Below are 15,452 nucleotides of genomic sequence, written 5' to 3' on the forward strand. Positions count from 1 at the left end.
TTAATCGGTTATAGAAAACCAAACGAAATAGAGTCATAAAAATGGGTGAAAACAGTAACAAGCGATAAAGACCCTATGATTTATGATAAAGACATGAACGACCTGATAAAATTAAAAACTACAACAAAAACAAAAGTTCAGTGATGAATCCCATTCCCGTTCTGAACAATAATTGGTTCTTCGTGAAGTGAATACGTTCTTCGATATTTTTTGTCAATGCTGTTCAGAAAGTACGTGTTAGGGAACAGTGTAGACTCTGATGGTGTTTTGGGGAAATCTGAAAACGAGTGAAGTTACAGAATTACTGAAAAAAAGCGTTCAAGTAAAAAAGATACTATGTGTTGTAAAAAATTTTTTTGTATCAAATAATTACCATTTGAATGTAGAAACTCTTCTCTCCTTTTTAACGTTTCCGTGAATTCTTCAGCACTAAATCGTTGCCTAGAATCCAACCGTTTGATACAATGCCTGGCGACTTCCCGAATCTTTGCTAAATTGGCGGTTGGTCTCACTCGACCGGGGAAAATAGCTGAAGCCAGCCCACTACCATATGCGAAAAACAATAGGTTTCTTTCATCCGTGATGCTGAAAATAAGAACTTCAATGGGATGAGTTTATGATACTTACAACCTCTCCTCGGAAGCGAGATATGCGAGAAGTTGAGCAAAGAGAGATGGAGTGTACATATTTCCGATTCTGCGATTGAAAACCAGATGTGGATCAGTTTTATTTTTCCAGACTTCAGCAGATAACTCTATCATTTTTGTCATTCCAGCGCGATCATTTTCATCTAGACGGTTTTCAACCCCGTTTCCATTCCTGAAAATGGAACCGCATAAACACACAAAAAATATGATAAAATGAAGCACTCACTGATCTTTGTGACGGAGACAAGAATCCGTATAAGCCATAACGGCCAGGCCTTTCTGAACCATTTTTGTGAATGGAGAATGAAGGAAAATTGCATCGAAAGAATTCAGACCATCAATTCCGGATGTATGACGAAGTACTTTAGACGTGAAGTGTGTATAGCACGATCGAACAGCTTCCAGATATGAAGCAAGCGAGAGTGATCCGTCAACTTCTGGGTACTCACTAGCTGTTGATTCTGAAAGATAGTTTTGATTACAAAATTGAAGCATGAAATGACATACTTATCGGTTTGAAAAAATCCCAAGTATTCTTCATATGGCATGCGGAAAACCGCCGATCGATTGGAATTGTGGCATCAGGGCAAACCAAAAAAGCAATGGCCCCAGCTCCTCCTGTACATCTTGCCGGCCCATCTTCGTAAATTGCGATATCAGCAATAACGACGATAGCATTCTTTTTGTCAACAGGATGATTCACTGTGACCCAGTCTACGGCGTGTAGCAATGCCTAGAGACACTTTTAAAACACAAATTCAGAGACCCTGCGGAAACGGCAGAGCCAAAAAATTCAAATAAAATAATCCAAAACACGATGGAAATGTGATTCTTTTCGAATAAAAACTTACTTGTGCTCCTCCAAAGCAAGCATTTTTGATGTCAACTCCTTCAATATCCGAGTTGTTGGGAAACAAGTCCATAAGCGCTGTTTTCACACTTTTGCTTTTGTCAATCATTGTTTCTGTACCTACAACAAGACACCCAATCGAATCGAGCGGTATCTAAACAAAGATCAACTAAATACTAAGATTTTGAATTAAGACGTTACCTTATAAGTTTCTAGAAGTTGCCGAAGAACTGTTAGAGAAATTGAAACAATGTCTTCATTGTCGGAACAGAAACCCATCTGCTGTTGTCCGAGGCCAATTGTATATTTCCCTCGAGACACATTATTGTACTGAAAAAATTGTTTTTTTTTGAATAATTGATATTTAATACTTCTTCCAAGTCGGACTGCTCAACAAAGTTTTGTGGAAAATACAACTCGATTGCTCCGATTCCGACATCAGTGACAGGGGTGAAGGAACATTGCCCCAAGCTCATATCTGCAAAGAAGGGATTCCAATAGAGGACTCATATTGCAGAACATATTCTATAAATTACATCATGTCACAATTTATATGGAAAGAACAGAAAACAACTCGCTATCAGTTGATAAACTTCAAATTAAAAGAACCCGTAAATGTCGTCGAGGTAGACGTCGCAGCTCTTCCACTCGGGACCAACAGCTGGTTGCATTTACGAGGCAGTGGTGTAGTCCTCTCGGACAACATAAACAAAATCCTTACATTTGAAGAGCTTTAAAAAAACAACGATTCCCAAGCTCTAAAAGATGATAAAAATTTTAAAAGGACAAGAATACGTTTTCAATGGATTGGTTGTGTGTGAAGAATTAGGCAACGCGTCATCTCTTCCTATGGTCTTGCACTTCCTTTCGGTTGCGTCCACTTCAAACCAGAAAGTTACAATCATTACGAGCAAATATACAGAGACCAATTACAAGTAAGTTGTATTTTATTTCAGTTCGATAGAGATATCAATATTCCTTTTCAGGCTTGTCTGCTCGAAAGCTGGAATTCGTTGGGTCCCGTCTCAAATCAATTTTTTGGAGATTCTTCAACCTTTTGGATCTTTCGATGTTGACGTCAAGCAAACGATGGACGATCTTATTGAGGTAAGATTCAACATCTTATCCTGAACTGATTTATTTCTCTCAGAAAATTTCCGGACATGGCTCTTCTGTTATCCTTTTCGATGATGTGTCACTCTTCGAGCAGCTTGGAACAAAACCTGTCGAAGTTGTTATTTTTCTTCATAAGATCTATTCTCATCTGAAAAAGGCAAAAGCAGAGTCATCTGTTTTGTTCGCTCCGTTCTCAATTTGTTCTACCGCTTCAACCCTTCTTCAAAACCGATGCCGTGTTTTTGTTCAAATGACACCTGTTGGACACGGATTCGGAAAAGATGCTTCATCAAAGGTTTGAAGTTGTTTGTTTCTTCATATCGAGTAATAGAAAGTTTTCAGGCAGTTTTCACTATCCGATCACAATCAGGTCCAACTACCAAAAAGGGAATTCTTCTCTCCGGTGAACGAACGATCAATGGATCATGGGTTTCTGTAGAGTAATACGGATAATTTTATAAATTCTTCATTGAAAATTTTCATCATAACAAGAAAACAACAGGACATCATCGAAACTTTGGGTGGATTACAGATAGTTGAACAAACAACGATTACACGTTTCTTTAAATCTCTATCTGCCTGATTTCCAAGAAAAAGGGATCAGAATTTTTAACACCGAATTAAGAAAGTATGCACTTATATTTGATTAATTTAAAATATCCTATATCAGACCGCAATACTACATGTATTTTTGCAATTCGTTGTAAATTGCTAAAACCAATGCTGCTCCTGTTCCACGGATCGCATTCACGAGAGCTCCATGAAAGAATGCTTTAGGTCCTTCTTTCGTGTAGATATACTGAAAGAAAAACAATTATTGAAAGAGGTGGGACAAAATAAAGTCTCACTTTGAAGCACGATATAGTGTTGTGGAAGGGTAGAGTTTTCTTTCCAGCACCCATCATCAGCCTTCTCCTTACAGTATCCAGGGGATACGAAGTCATTGCAGCGATTAGAGTAACAACTTGTCCGACAAGAAATGCTTCTGTGAATGTCATCTTTCCTTCACTATTCATATAAGGAGCAGTAGTATCGAAAAGTCCATAATAGGCTCCTCGATATATGATCATGTATTGAAGCGAAGGAATCAGGCCTCTGAACAAATGTCTTGTTTTTGTTTCGTTGTTCCAAAGCTTTCTTACTTGTACAATCCAGGGATTCCATCACTTTTAATAATTTTTCGAGCACAATCAAACATTCCAGTGAATTCTCGGTCCTGTAAAACGGGACAAGAAATGTCATTTTATGAGAAAAAAACTCACAGATTTTCTTTTTCCCAGATCAATTGCCAGCCTCGTCCTTATGAAATCTAAAGGATAGATTGTCGCAAGAGTGGCACATCCTGAACCTCCACCGGCTACTAGGTTACCTGAAACACTTCAACATTTTCTCGTGTAAAGAAAAGGAAAAAAAAATACCTATCAGCCATCTGGAATGTTGTGTTTTTGGGTCGACTCCTTCCAAGCTGTACTTTCGGAAAAATTCTTTGAATGATAATCCTAGTGATTCCTAAAATAACAGTACTTTTCGTTCCGATAAATTTGAAATGACTTACCTGACTACAAGATCTTAGTATATTAACCCAATTGCCTCTCCAAAACGATAGAAATCCTTGCTCTCGGGGTACTCTGATAAAGCAGTCGACAATTCCTTTGTACCTATTTTCTAGAGCTAGCGTTGTTTGTGAGTTTTGGAGCTGAAATTGAAGAAGCATAAAAAACAGTATCTTCGTATTTGACATATTACATCATGACTGATTTTGAAATGTTATTTTTTACTGATGGCTGATGATACGGATTTTAAAAAATTGAGACTCACCTGAAGAATCAGTTTAACTCGTTCCACTGGAGCTATAACAGTCTTGGATATAGCCGCTGCCGTGGCACCAGCCATGAAATCTTTCGAAAATTTGATGACATCATCTTTGGATATCCCTAGAAACTAGAATGATCGATTTTCTCAACTAATGAGAATCAAACCTGGAACTGCCGTATACATCGACATTTGATTTTTTTTAAATTTCTCAGTCACTATAATTGAACGTCTACTTCTACGCTGTTTTCTGAAAATAACAATAATGGAACGACGGTTTTCAGAGGAATCAAATCAACGGAGAAAGCGAAATTTGACGAGTGAAAAGATTAAACACCCATGGGACAAATGGAAATTGTCCAAAAACAGCTGACAGCAGGTCGGACTGCCTCAACTTTTTCGCAATTTTTTTATTCCGCTTGAAAACGGAAACACGCTCGCTTTATACGCGAAATAGAGTGGAGTGCGCAGAGAAGGAGCAGAAAATTCAGAATGCAGTTGCGAAATGAGCAGTTTTTATTGAAGCCTTTGATTCGATTCGATGAGAACATAAATTTACTAAACTGAAATAAAATAAAAATTTCGAAAAATTCCAGAATTTGGCTTTGCGTTATTTACAGTACAGTTTCTTAAAGGACACATTAATTGAAACTTCATAGGGCTCTGCCACGATCGACTACGGTACTATTTTTTCAGAAAATCTCGGCGAAAGTAATTTTGAACAGTTCAGTTAAAATATATGAATTAGAAAAGCACACAATCTCTTAGCTACGCGATATGCGATCAAAGTGATCGTTCTTTGAAGTTGCCACAACACACAAGCGCACTACATTGAAACATCAGTTTCCAACGGAAATGATAAACAGTACAAATACTAAATTAAAGCGAACAATGAATTTATCATGAGCAGATAGGTAAATTCAGGTGAATAGTTTCAAGTAGTCACTGAGAGATAGCTCTTTATCGCCGAGCACACGTGACTGATCATCAAACAGTTGCCGAGAAAAAGTAGGTGCACAAAACTTTTGAATTTTGCTGTTTGTTTTTCGCTTCAAAACAACAAAAAATTGTTCCGTGGTTTACTATTGTTCTAAACCAGAAGAAATCAATGTTCTATGAAACTTTGAGTACTTCCGTCTAAAGTGTTCAAGAGATCTTTGATATAGTAATAAAGAAGTATCTCTCAAAATCATTCGACTAATTCAACCTTTCAAGTGATCATTATAGTCTATAGATTAAATTCTTTGAATATTTCAAGACACCATTTTTCGGAGAACAACTTTATTAGAAAAAGGATATTACTGAGCAGCTGGTGACTTTTTCTCCATAGCCTTTTCCCATTCCTGCCCATCAAAGTAGGTCCAATTGACATCTTTGAGAGTGTTTCCATCGATACAGTGCGGCATGATAGCTGGAAAAGTTTAGTGAAGCAGTCTTAAAACTTAAGAAATTTACCAACGGCATCAGGGTTCGATCGAGGATGATAGAAACTTTGAACTCCACAAATGGAGCAGAATTTATGTTGAGCAACACCAGTGTTGAAACGGTATGTGGTGATTTTGTCCTCACCCTGAAGCAGTAAACCTAGTTCTGTTGATATTGTCCAGAAGGAATTCTTACACTAAAACCTGTAATAGGAGGGTCCCCACACTATCAAGTTTGAGCTCAATTATCTCGGTTCCTATGAGAGATATCAAAAATAAGTTAACTGCTAAAATGTTTGTGTTGTTCAGATTAACAATTTATCAGTCGACAGATTTTTGGTATCTTTGACAGGGACCGAGACAAATCGGCTAAAAATTGAAAGTTAGTGCCTTTCTACTACAGGTTTTACAGTATCTTACCTCCAAAAGTTTAAATCTGTCCAATTTGATAATGCAATGCTGGTTTTGCTTTTTGTTACAAACCGTGCAACTAGAATATATTAATGGTATAGTGTTTCAATTTAAAGGTGGGGGGACAGGAGATTTTTCGTAGTTTTTTTTTGTAGCTAGAGTATGCATTCTACCGTCACGGTGTACAACGCTTAATGTCACTCTGCGTACAGCTGTCGTCCTCGCCTTTATGTATGCAATCGGGCGTGAGCTTTCTCTTTGCCCGCGTGGCTCAGTCGGTAGCGGCGCCGCACCCTCAATCCTCACCCTCACAAGTTCAACTCCTCGAGGGGCATCTTTGAACGGAATTTCGAGAACATTATTTTTTTCATGTCCCCCCACCTTTAACACAACTCACTTGCAACGACACCCATCCAGAACTTCAGGTCCTGTAAACGTCCACTTCACCGCCCCACAATGACAACTTCCAAAGTGTTGAACTTCTGACATGAATACAAATCTGAAACTCCGGAATGAAATTCAAGTGTCATAAAAGAAAAAAAAATCGAATTTTGCAAAACTGCTACTGGTTTTATATGATTATTGTCATATCGATCAATACCCATCAAACTTCTAATCTTATCAATTGTCATCATCTATAAACTACACTATTCTCCCTTGTCTATTCTTTTCATCTTATGCTTCCCTCTGAAAATGGGAGCCATTTCACATGAATAGATACAGTTTTATTCCCTCCCAATGAGATAAAAAAGAAAAAATCTGTCTATACCATCTTTTTGAACAGGTTTATCACGAAGAGCGGTGCTGCTGTCAAATTTATGAGGGAATCCGAAAGATAGCAGACGGGCGAGGTGATAAAAAATTCATGCGCTTAGAAGAACAAGGAAGGTCTCTCACCAGAGGACTTCCGACGTTCAATCGTTCACTCACTACAAGATAATTAACAATTTCCGAGGAGAGACTGTGACCGAAACTTTGACCTTCGAATGGTCTACATAAACAGGATATGAAATGTTTTAAACACGAGTGGTTTTAAATAAACTGGTTTATGATACGACTTACTTTTTTCTGGATCTTTTTGATTGTAAGAAGTTTTGTAACTATGAGGATCTTACTAAGATCTACACCAGATGAAAAATGTCGCCTGCTAATGAAATTATCAGTTTAGGTGTTCCAAAAAAGTGGTTAAACTGGGAATCATTAAATTTCCGATTGATCTAAACCCCATTCAAAAAATGGAAAAAAGTTCGAAATTTGTTTTTGCAAGATATCGTAAACACTCTAATAGAAGGCCACCTAAATCCATAGTTTACGAAATATCCTATATTTCTAAACGATCAACTATCCCATTTGGGAGAAGCGATATTGAGAAATGTTCAGGAAAATAAATACTTATTTTCTCAAATAGGAGCCCACCCGTTCTGCGCAATTCGTCTTCTCGGTTATTGTAGACATTTTATATTTTTCCAAACTTCTGCTAATTTTCGTTAATTCTTCCCGTTTTCATTTAATAACAGAAAGTTCATTTAATAACAGAAAACTCTAATATTCAAGCCCTTTCTCTAAGGAATCTACCCTGACATGGAGGTTGAAAAATAGAAGTTCATGGGCTTTCTGTTAGAGAAAATAGGTAGATTCGAATAGAATTAAATTTGGTGTTTCCTAAACAATTTTTGGTCCCCTTTAATGAAATTTTGGAAGACAGCTTGAACTTCTATTTCCAAAATTCAGCAAAACATATCGTTCTGAAATAGGTTTCCCTAGTCGATCCATTCATCTATTTCCAAGTCTTGCCGAACTAGTTCCAGTTATGGATTTCCTCGCTTTTCTGCAGACAAGAAAGTTTTCCCTTTGATGGTTCTTTGCAAGTAGATCTTCTATTGTCCTTGCCTCCGAAAAAAACTAGAAATTGATAACGTTATCTGACACAGTCTGATCCTTGTTAATGACCTTGCACTTGGTAAAACTTGAGCGCAGGCGGAATATCCGCCGCCAGCCTGGCGTCCGTTTTCTAGAGATAATGTCCATCACATGACAACACGCTTTGATTATCAAAACAACGAGAAGAGATAAATGGAAAAACCCCGAGAAGAATCAGTCTTTGTACTTGAATTGGATTGTCGAGAAAGTGGTGAGAATCGAATGGACGGTTGTCGGAAACCCGTGCAAGTAGCAGCTGTATACTTAGAAAAAACACGTACTCGATCTGTTCAGAAGTTCCATAAAAAGCGTGATAGGACTGTTACAGTATCTGGTTTACAACCTAGTTCTCCAAAAAAAGACTTGTCAGTATCTTCTCTTCTTATCTTCTTTTTTTCTCGATACCTCGACATAAACAATTCGAATCTAGAACAAAGTTCAAATTGTCCTTTACAGTAATATTGAATCCAGAAACTTGGAATAACAATCATTAACAAAAAAGAGAAGAAATCAATTGATTCAATTAAGTTGTTAACTCAATTATAATCATCTGGTACCTGGAAATTTATAAACTTTGATTTGACAACAAAACAATTACTTTGCCCCTTTTTTTTCGAAAATTGGCCCATCCAATTTCAGAAAAAAAAGCCCAAGAAAGGAAGTGAACACTTGGTGGCAGGAAAATGAGAAAATTGGAGGGAAAACATAATGGGGAAAACCATCATAACCCCATTGATAACTGAGAAACTAAACACCAAACGAAAATAAAAATTCACTTCCGTATGGTTGAAGAAAAAAGTGCTCCTCGGTTGAGTAAAAATCAGCGAGAACTTTGAAGTTTTCTTGATAAGTTTTCATCTAATAAGAAAAGAGATATAAAGATAAGGTTACGGTAGGAACAAAAGAAACCTAATTAAGTCGTGTCGATTCTTTTTCCTTGATCATTGAACTGAAAGCAAAAAAAATCAAATTGAACAAGTACGATCCTGAAAAAATCAAATTGTAGATCCATATCGAAAAGATTTTCAGATAACTGTTTTTTCTCTGAATAACGGAAGAAATAGTTTTTCTATTATAAAGCAGACAGGAAGTGCTTGAAAAATTTCAAAATCGAAGATACAGTAATCCCTGATAGACTTGGATACCACAATTACTCTATCAAACCATGTTTTGGTTTTCAAGAACAGTTTTCATATAATTTTTTTAGTAATCACCGTTCAACTTTCCCGTCTCTGAAGTATACTCTATAAACAGACCTATTCTAGAGAGTAATTTCCTAGAGAGTAATTGATTCTAGAGAGTAATTGATGAGAGTAATTTCCGTTTCCGTTTTCCGGGCGTTTTGTAAAAGATTTTTTCCATTTCCGTTTTCGGATTTAGGAAAATGTGTTTCCTACCATAACTGATAAGTACATTCTTTTTAAATCCGGAAAACGGAAATCGAAAAATTTACCGGTGAGATTAGCATCACTTTTTTTTGCTAGTGTTTCAAATTCAAACAGTTTCCAGATCTCTGGTATGTACTTTGTACCGGAAAAGTTTCCTCCACGAATTTTGTGTTTTGACACTTCCGATGAATTCCCAATTCAGTTCACACCTACTCATCAGTTTCCTCGAAACCTTTTCCTCAGTTTTTCATTCAAATCAAAACCACCTCCCACGCTTTGCCTCCCTCCAGATGACCCTCATTGACTGTAGACGTGTGGGTGTCCGAAGGAGAAGTGAGTCAATAATGAGGGAGGAGGAATATCCCTTCTGGTTTTGTTTGGTTTGAATGAGAAGTCAGCAAAAAAGGAGTGGAGATGGAAAGTTCGTGTTGCTGTGGAAACTTTTATCAAATCGTCTTCGTATTCTCCTTCTGTTTTCAAAACATAAATCAACCGAATGCTGACACTTTTATGATTCAATTTGATTAGACCATCAACAGCAGCACCCCCTTAACATACACACCACTTTCGAAAATAAGAAGTGTGTCGGAAACATACAAAAAAGAGGCGACACTTTGATCGCGGAGGTCTTTTTTTTTTCGAGAAAATCATCCGTTGATCGTTCGTCTAGGTAATTGAAAGTACGTGTACTTCGAAGTACATGATTATTTTTTTATGAGAACTCATGACACGGTTAGTGGTTTTCTTGCAGTTGTAGGGACATAATATAATGACAGTTTAAAAGTCATACTGGTTCAATTACAAGCATTGTTCAAAGTGCCACGACACAACAGGCCACAACACTGAAATCAGAAGTCAGCAATCATGAGAATACAGTAGATGATTGATGTTTGGTGATGTCCAGACTTTCGAAACTTGTACAGAAGCTGGAATAGATAGAAGTTCATTGAATCTGATTAGGTGAACATCTTGTTACCTAACGTGAATATTCTTGCTTGAACGGCGATTTCTGGAGATCCAGCAGGCATGAGACAGTGAGATTTTTCAGTTAGAGTTCAGGCAGTACAATTCAGGATCACGAACTATGCAGTGTGTGAGCCGAACAAGAACAGACGTTCTGTCCGGAAATGAGTTTATCAGATCAGATAAAGATAGCGAAGAGAGGTTGCTGTAACCTAAATCATTTCAGAAGTTTATGATGGCGAGTTGGATCCTGCTTCGTATTGGAAACATAATAATGATCCACACGGTTTTCACAGGTTGGGATTATCTTTGAAAATTTTGAGAAGGGCCGGCCCTTTTATTGTTTCAAGATACTTCCAGAGGGTACTTCTATTACAGGGTCCCTTCATTTCGAGAGAGCCCTTATATTAAGAAGGCTCTTCTAATACAGGTTTTAGGGTATAGATTATGCTGATTAATTTAGCTGCGCATTCATTTTAAATTAGGCTGATAGACTACTGAATTTCGTGTCTCATTCTATATCTGATCATCAGGAAAATAAATTATCCGTTTCCATCTGTCTTACTGATCACGATCTCCTAAAGTCCCAATCAATCAGGTTCAACCATCTGAGTAGCTAGCCACGAAGGATGAAACAAAAAACTATCTCCCGATTTATGTTGTTGTTGCAATATGGACTTGGAAAGGTCGTGAAGAAATAAACAAGATATTTTCTTTCTCAATTCAACTACTTTTCCATATCAATGGTTCTTTCATTTTCCTCTCTTCTTCTTCTCTTTTTCTCATTATCGTTGTCAGTTTCCGATAGTCGTTGTCGCACACATATCCCTATCGAATCGCGTGGGAACACTCCCACTTATGCGCCGAATTTCGTCGAAACTATCATCATCTTTTTCACTCCATCTCGAATCTCTCGTATCAATACAGTTGTTGTTTCTTCGAGAGTCTTTTCCTCTTCTTCTTCTTTCTTCGCAACCTGCAAGAGCGTTCATAAGTCAGCAACAGCTGAGTCGGGAGCGGGGATACAGAGGATACTTGAAATTAATCTGATGATTCAAAGAAACATATGAAAGGGCGGGTGAGATAATTTGAAAGATTATGAACGAGACAAAAAAAACGTTCAAGAGATTTTTGCATGAAGAGAGGGGGGAGAATGATAAAACCGGAAATCGTTCAAATGTTGATACAAGGTACAAGGCTGCTGCACCCAACGTCTTCTTCTTCTTCTTCTTTTTCAACTTCCGGATCCAATTAATTTGAAACCTGTTGGTGGTTTAGGTTTCGGTTTTTTCTGCTGACTGATACCAACGTTCGGCCACTCGAATCACAGAAAGTACATATCAAATGAACATCCCCACCCATTTCTAGTGACTAGGAGGCTCCCTTATGTCTCGAGACACACCGGAAATGTGATGATTCGGGCTAATGCACAATGGATTTGAATGGTCAGCATGTCAACAAGATAATATGGTAACGTACGGTCTGATTTGATTAGTTGACAAGTGCAATAAACCTGCTGAGAAGAAGCGATGTTCTCTTTTTCCTTTGGCCATCTGAATCCGTATGTCTGGAAGCAACCAACGGTAAAACATGGAGAAAACAAATAATACACTAGAAGGGCATGGTCAATGAAAAATCCATTGTAACAATGTCGTTGATTACAATAATTGGTCCAGTTGTGATCGATCAGTGGGCTGACAAAGATTGTTTTTTTCAGGATGAAAGTGAAAAAGTGCAGAGAACGAACTAATTGAAAAAAAAAATGCAATTGCAAGAAATTCTGAATTGGCTATCGAGAGAGGACACTTAACCATAGTTCAATTCCTTCAGATAGCGGTTTCTCTGGTTTACAAACATTTCGAAATAAAAATGCACTCTTCCGAGAATCGACTAATTTGGAAATTGTGATTCACAATAATTATTTAATTAGGAACATGATTCATTTGCGTTTCCGAACAGTCGTTCAAAACCCATGGATGCATATTCCTTAATATTTTTTCCTCAAGATCAAAAGATGATTCGGGAATATATTGAACTTGACCGCTTTCCCAACGTTCCCAATAATTGGTCCACGACCGTTCAGGAACTCATTAGAATTTGTGAACCTAATCAATCAGCAACTCTTCACTTTCATTCTGAATCCATCTTAACACAACCAATTCTTCAAACCTTCGAAAGTGATATGACGTGATGTGAGACGTTCGGAATAATTCCTACCAAAAGACACAAGCCCCGCCTCTTTCCTCCCCCTCTCACCACCAAAGCCAGCTGGTCATCACAACTTGCAGAATAGAGAAAGCAACAAAAAAGGCAAAAGATCGTTTTGAGGGGGAGGTACTGTGTGCCACACGGCGCCCCGGAAGCGAATCGAGGCGATGTGGCGCCGCCCCCTTCTCTCTCTCCACCCGCCGAGATTCTATTTAATGGTTGCGCATCGGAGCGGCATCTTCACTTAATACACATCACCATCCAAACTGTCTGGTTCACTGATTCGAACACACAAAATGGTTTTCACTGTTATTGCTCTTGTTGTGTCGGCCATCTTGATTCCAGGTGATTACCGTAGCCCATCACTTTCTTTTTTCTAACTTACTTATTTTTAGAAGCTTTGGCGGATCCTTGCGGTGATTCCAACTGGAGATACTTCCCTCAAACCAACTCCTGCTACAAACTCATTGAGTAAGTCACTACAGTAACCCAAAATAAGGACTCATTTATTTTTTTTTCAGTGAAAATCTTCCATGGACAATTGCTGAATTCAAGTGTCTTTTCCAAGGTGCTCACCATGTCTCTATTGACAGTCCTGAAGAGAATCAATTCGTTCACGAGTTGTCTCATTGGTCCGAGATCTGGACAGGAGCCGCTTTCTTCGGAAAAGACATGCACTACGTGAATTCGGATGGTTCTCGTTACGGAAACTTCGAGAACTGGAAGGACGGAAGAAAGCCACCAATGAACCGTGCTCGTCGTTGTATCAAGATGGATCAAAACGGAGAATGGTTCCAATCTTGCTGCAAGAAGAAGACCTACACCATTTGCGAGAAGGTACAGTAACCCAAACTAGATGTGCAAAATCTAATTGATTCATTTTCAGAAGGCCGCCTACTCAGCCAGCTCTTACTCTGGATCGAACAACTCTGTGAATGGATTCCGTTTCATGCGTCATCGCTCTTAAGAACTCTCCCAAATGACAATTTCGAGCGTCTCGAAAAGGAATGATTGATAAATCATCTGAATGATACTCATTTGCTAAGCTTTTAGATGCTTTTGCTGTTTTGCCTGCCCGCTTACGTGTACAATGTTCATAATGTTGTAATTTTCCCTGTCTTCTTCTTCTTCAAGAATGAATATAAAACCCATATTTGAATGTTTCAGTGGTTTTATTTGTTGTGTCCCAAAGAAAGGAGTGTGATGGGAGGAAGAATAAGGGAAAAGTGATCCCTTATATTCTTCCCCTTTTTTTCCAATGTCATTCTATCTGTCCATTCACTACTCAGTTTCGTTTCCTTCCCAAATCACACACAATCAGCACAAGAAAATGATGATTTCCGGCGATTTCTGCTACGAAGACCGCGCGAGGATCCGCCTTTATCGTTTTTGCCTCTCTTTTTTTCCCCAATTTTTCCTGCTGATTGTCGTGATGAACAGTTTCGGAGATGGGATTTTTGATTGATGAAGTTTGACTGTGGTTTTGTGGAAAGCAACGTGTGTATCTCTGTAGATTGACATCCCACATTTTGAAGAACGCCCTTGAAAAAGTTTGCTGAGAGTCAAACTGTTGATACTTCGAGGGACACATTTTGCAATTACAGTATACTAATTCCGTTTTTATATCTTCTTTTTCATTTCATGAAATAGTTGCAAATGAACGAAAAATTGATAAGTTGTTTGGTTTCGATTCTATCAGTTCATTTCCGTTCTGATACTGCAAAACGAAATCACAAATTGAACAGTTGGTTCTCGAGAGTTGGCCACAATCAAACGAATATCAAACCAATCAGTGATATGAAGAAAAAACTGGTTTCCAATATTTGTGGTCTGTTCATCAGTGAAGAAAGTACACTGGATAATGATACTTACTTTTATGTGCTGATAACGAAGATAAATGACATTCAGAAACCCGCGTAGTATCATCCAAGAGGAGAAATCGAATCTCAATGACGACTTATTTGATGGGTATATTTTTTATTGAAACATCTGAGGAAATCCCACACAATCGTCATGGCAGGAATATTTCTAGGCAAATAAAAACTTCATAAGAATATCAGTTTTGTATGAGAAACGGAAATATGACAGTTATCTCTTGATGCTGGTCTTATATCCAGATAAATCATTCTCCGTTACATTTAGTCGCACCAACTGCGATTGATTCCTTTTTAGTCGTTCTTCAAATGATATTTATCAAGAGTCAGATAACTGGGAAAAAAACTGATGATATGTACATCTTCACAGTTTTTTTCTCTGCGAATAATATAGAATGAAATGGTTTGAAAAAAAGAAGCGCTTGTTTTATTGGGTCTTTTGAAAATAGTTATATTATAGTGGTACGAAAAAATCGGAGCTGTCGAAGAGAAAAGTCGGTGACCAGGGCCGAAGGTCTTAAAGCGACAGGTACCGTAATCTGAAAATATTTTCATTTTCCGTGTTTTTTTAGAAATTCAGAAAAGTCCAGAATTTTCGAAAATGCCAGATTAAAGGAAGATTCTGAAAAAAAGGTTATTTAAAGCAAACTGAAAATTTAGAAATTCAAAAAACAAATTTAAAACCTCGAAAATCGCTTCGAAAAATTAGCGATTTTTGCGATTTTTCGAGAGAAAAGAGTGTTTTTCTTTGATTTTGTGCAAAATTTCTAGACCTTTTTTGGTTTTTCAGCTACCGTAAAACCTCTAATAGAACGACACCCGGATCGTCCACTTTGAGC

At 37.8% G+C, this 15,452-nt stretch overlaps 5 protein-coding genes across 5 annotated transcripts; 2 read left to right on the forward strand and 3 right to left on the reverse strand.

The window, feature by feature from the left end:
- Window positions 1-137: 137 nt before the first annotated feature.
- Window positions 138-1,973, reverse strand: CBG09344 (the record flags this gene model as incomplete). The annotated part of the gene is made up of 8 exons (XM_002636837.1): window positions 138-277; window positions 374-585; window positions 628-819; window positions 874-1,108; window positions 1,155-1,380; window positions 1,499-1,651; window positions 1,699-1,827; window positions 1,869-1,973. 8 exons carry the CDS (start codon window positions 1,971-1,973, stop codon window positions 138-140), a joined length of 1,392 nt encoding a protein of 463 aa, XP_002636883.1.
- Window positions 1,974-2,346: 373 nt separating this feature from the next.
- On the forward strand, window positions 2,347-3,057 carry CBG09343 (the record flags this gene model as incomplete). The annotated part of the gene is made up of 4 exons (XM_002636836.2): window positions 2,347-2,432; window positions 2,484-2,604; window positions 2,648-2,908; window positions 2,956-3,057. 4 exons carry the CDS (start codon window positions 2,347-2,349, stop codon window positions 3,055-3,057), a joined length of 570 nt encoding a protein of 189 aa, XP_002636882.2.
- A 235-nt stretch (window positions 3,058-3,292) lies between these two features.
- CBG09342 lies at window positions 3,293-4,506 on the reverse strand (the record flags this gene model as incomplete). Its single annotated transcript, XM_002636835.2, has 7 exons — window positions 3,293-3,412; window positions 3,462-3,708; window positions 3,756-3,829; window positions 3,876-3,982; window positions 4,032-4,122; window positions 4,169-4,309; window positions 4,432-4,506. 7 exons carry the CDS (start codon window positions 4,504-4,506, stop codon window positions 3,293-3,295), a joined length of 855 nt encoding a protein of 284 aa, XP_002636881.2.
- A 1,217-nt stretch (window positions 4,507-5,723) lies between these two features.
- CBG09341 lies at window positions 5,724-6,749 on the reverse strand (the record flags this gene model as incomplete). Its single annotated transcript, XM_002636834.1, has 4 exons — window positions 5,724-5,836; window positions 5,881-5,995; window positions 6,270-6,339; window positions 6,658-6,749. 4 exons carry the CDS (start codon window positions 6,747-6,749, stop codon window positions 5,724-5,726), a joined length of 390 nt encoding a protein of 129 aa, XP_002636880.1.
- A 6,286-nt stretch (window positions 6,750-13,035) lies between these two features.
- On the forward strand, window positions 13,036-13,706 carry Cbr-clec-1 (the record flags this gene model as incomplete). The annotated part of the gene is made up of 4 exons (XM_002636833.1): window positions 13,036-13,084; window positions 13,135-13,210; window positions 13,261-13,576; window positions 13,626-13,706. 4 exons carry the CDS (start codon window positions 13,036-13,038, stop codon window positions 13,704-13,706), a joined length of 522 nt encoding a protein of 173 aa, XP_002636879.1.
- Between the last annotated feature and the right edge of the window lie 1,746 nt (window positions 13,707-15,452).

This window comes from Caenorhabditis briggsae (genome assembly GCF_000004555.2).
Source record: "Caenorhabditis briggsae complete genome, chrV, whole genome shotgun sequence".
Classification (NCBI taxonomy): Eukaryota; Metazoa; Nematoda; class Chromadorea; order Rhabditida; family Rhabditidae; genus Caenorhabditis; species Caenorhabditis briggsae.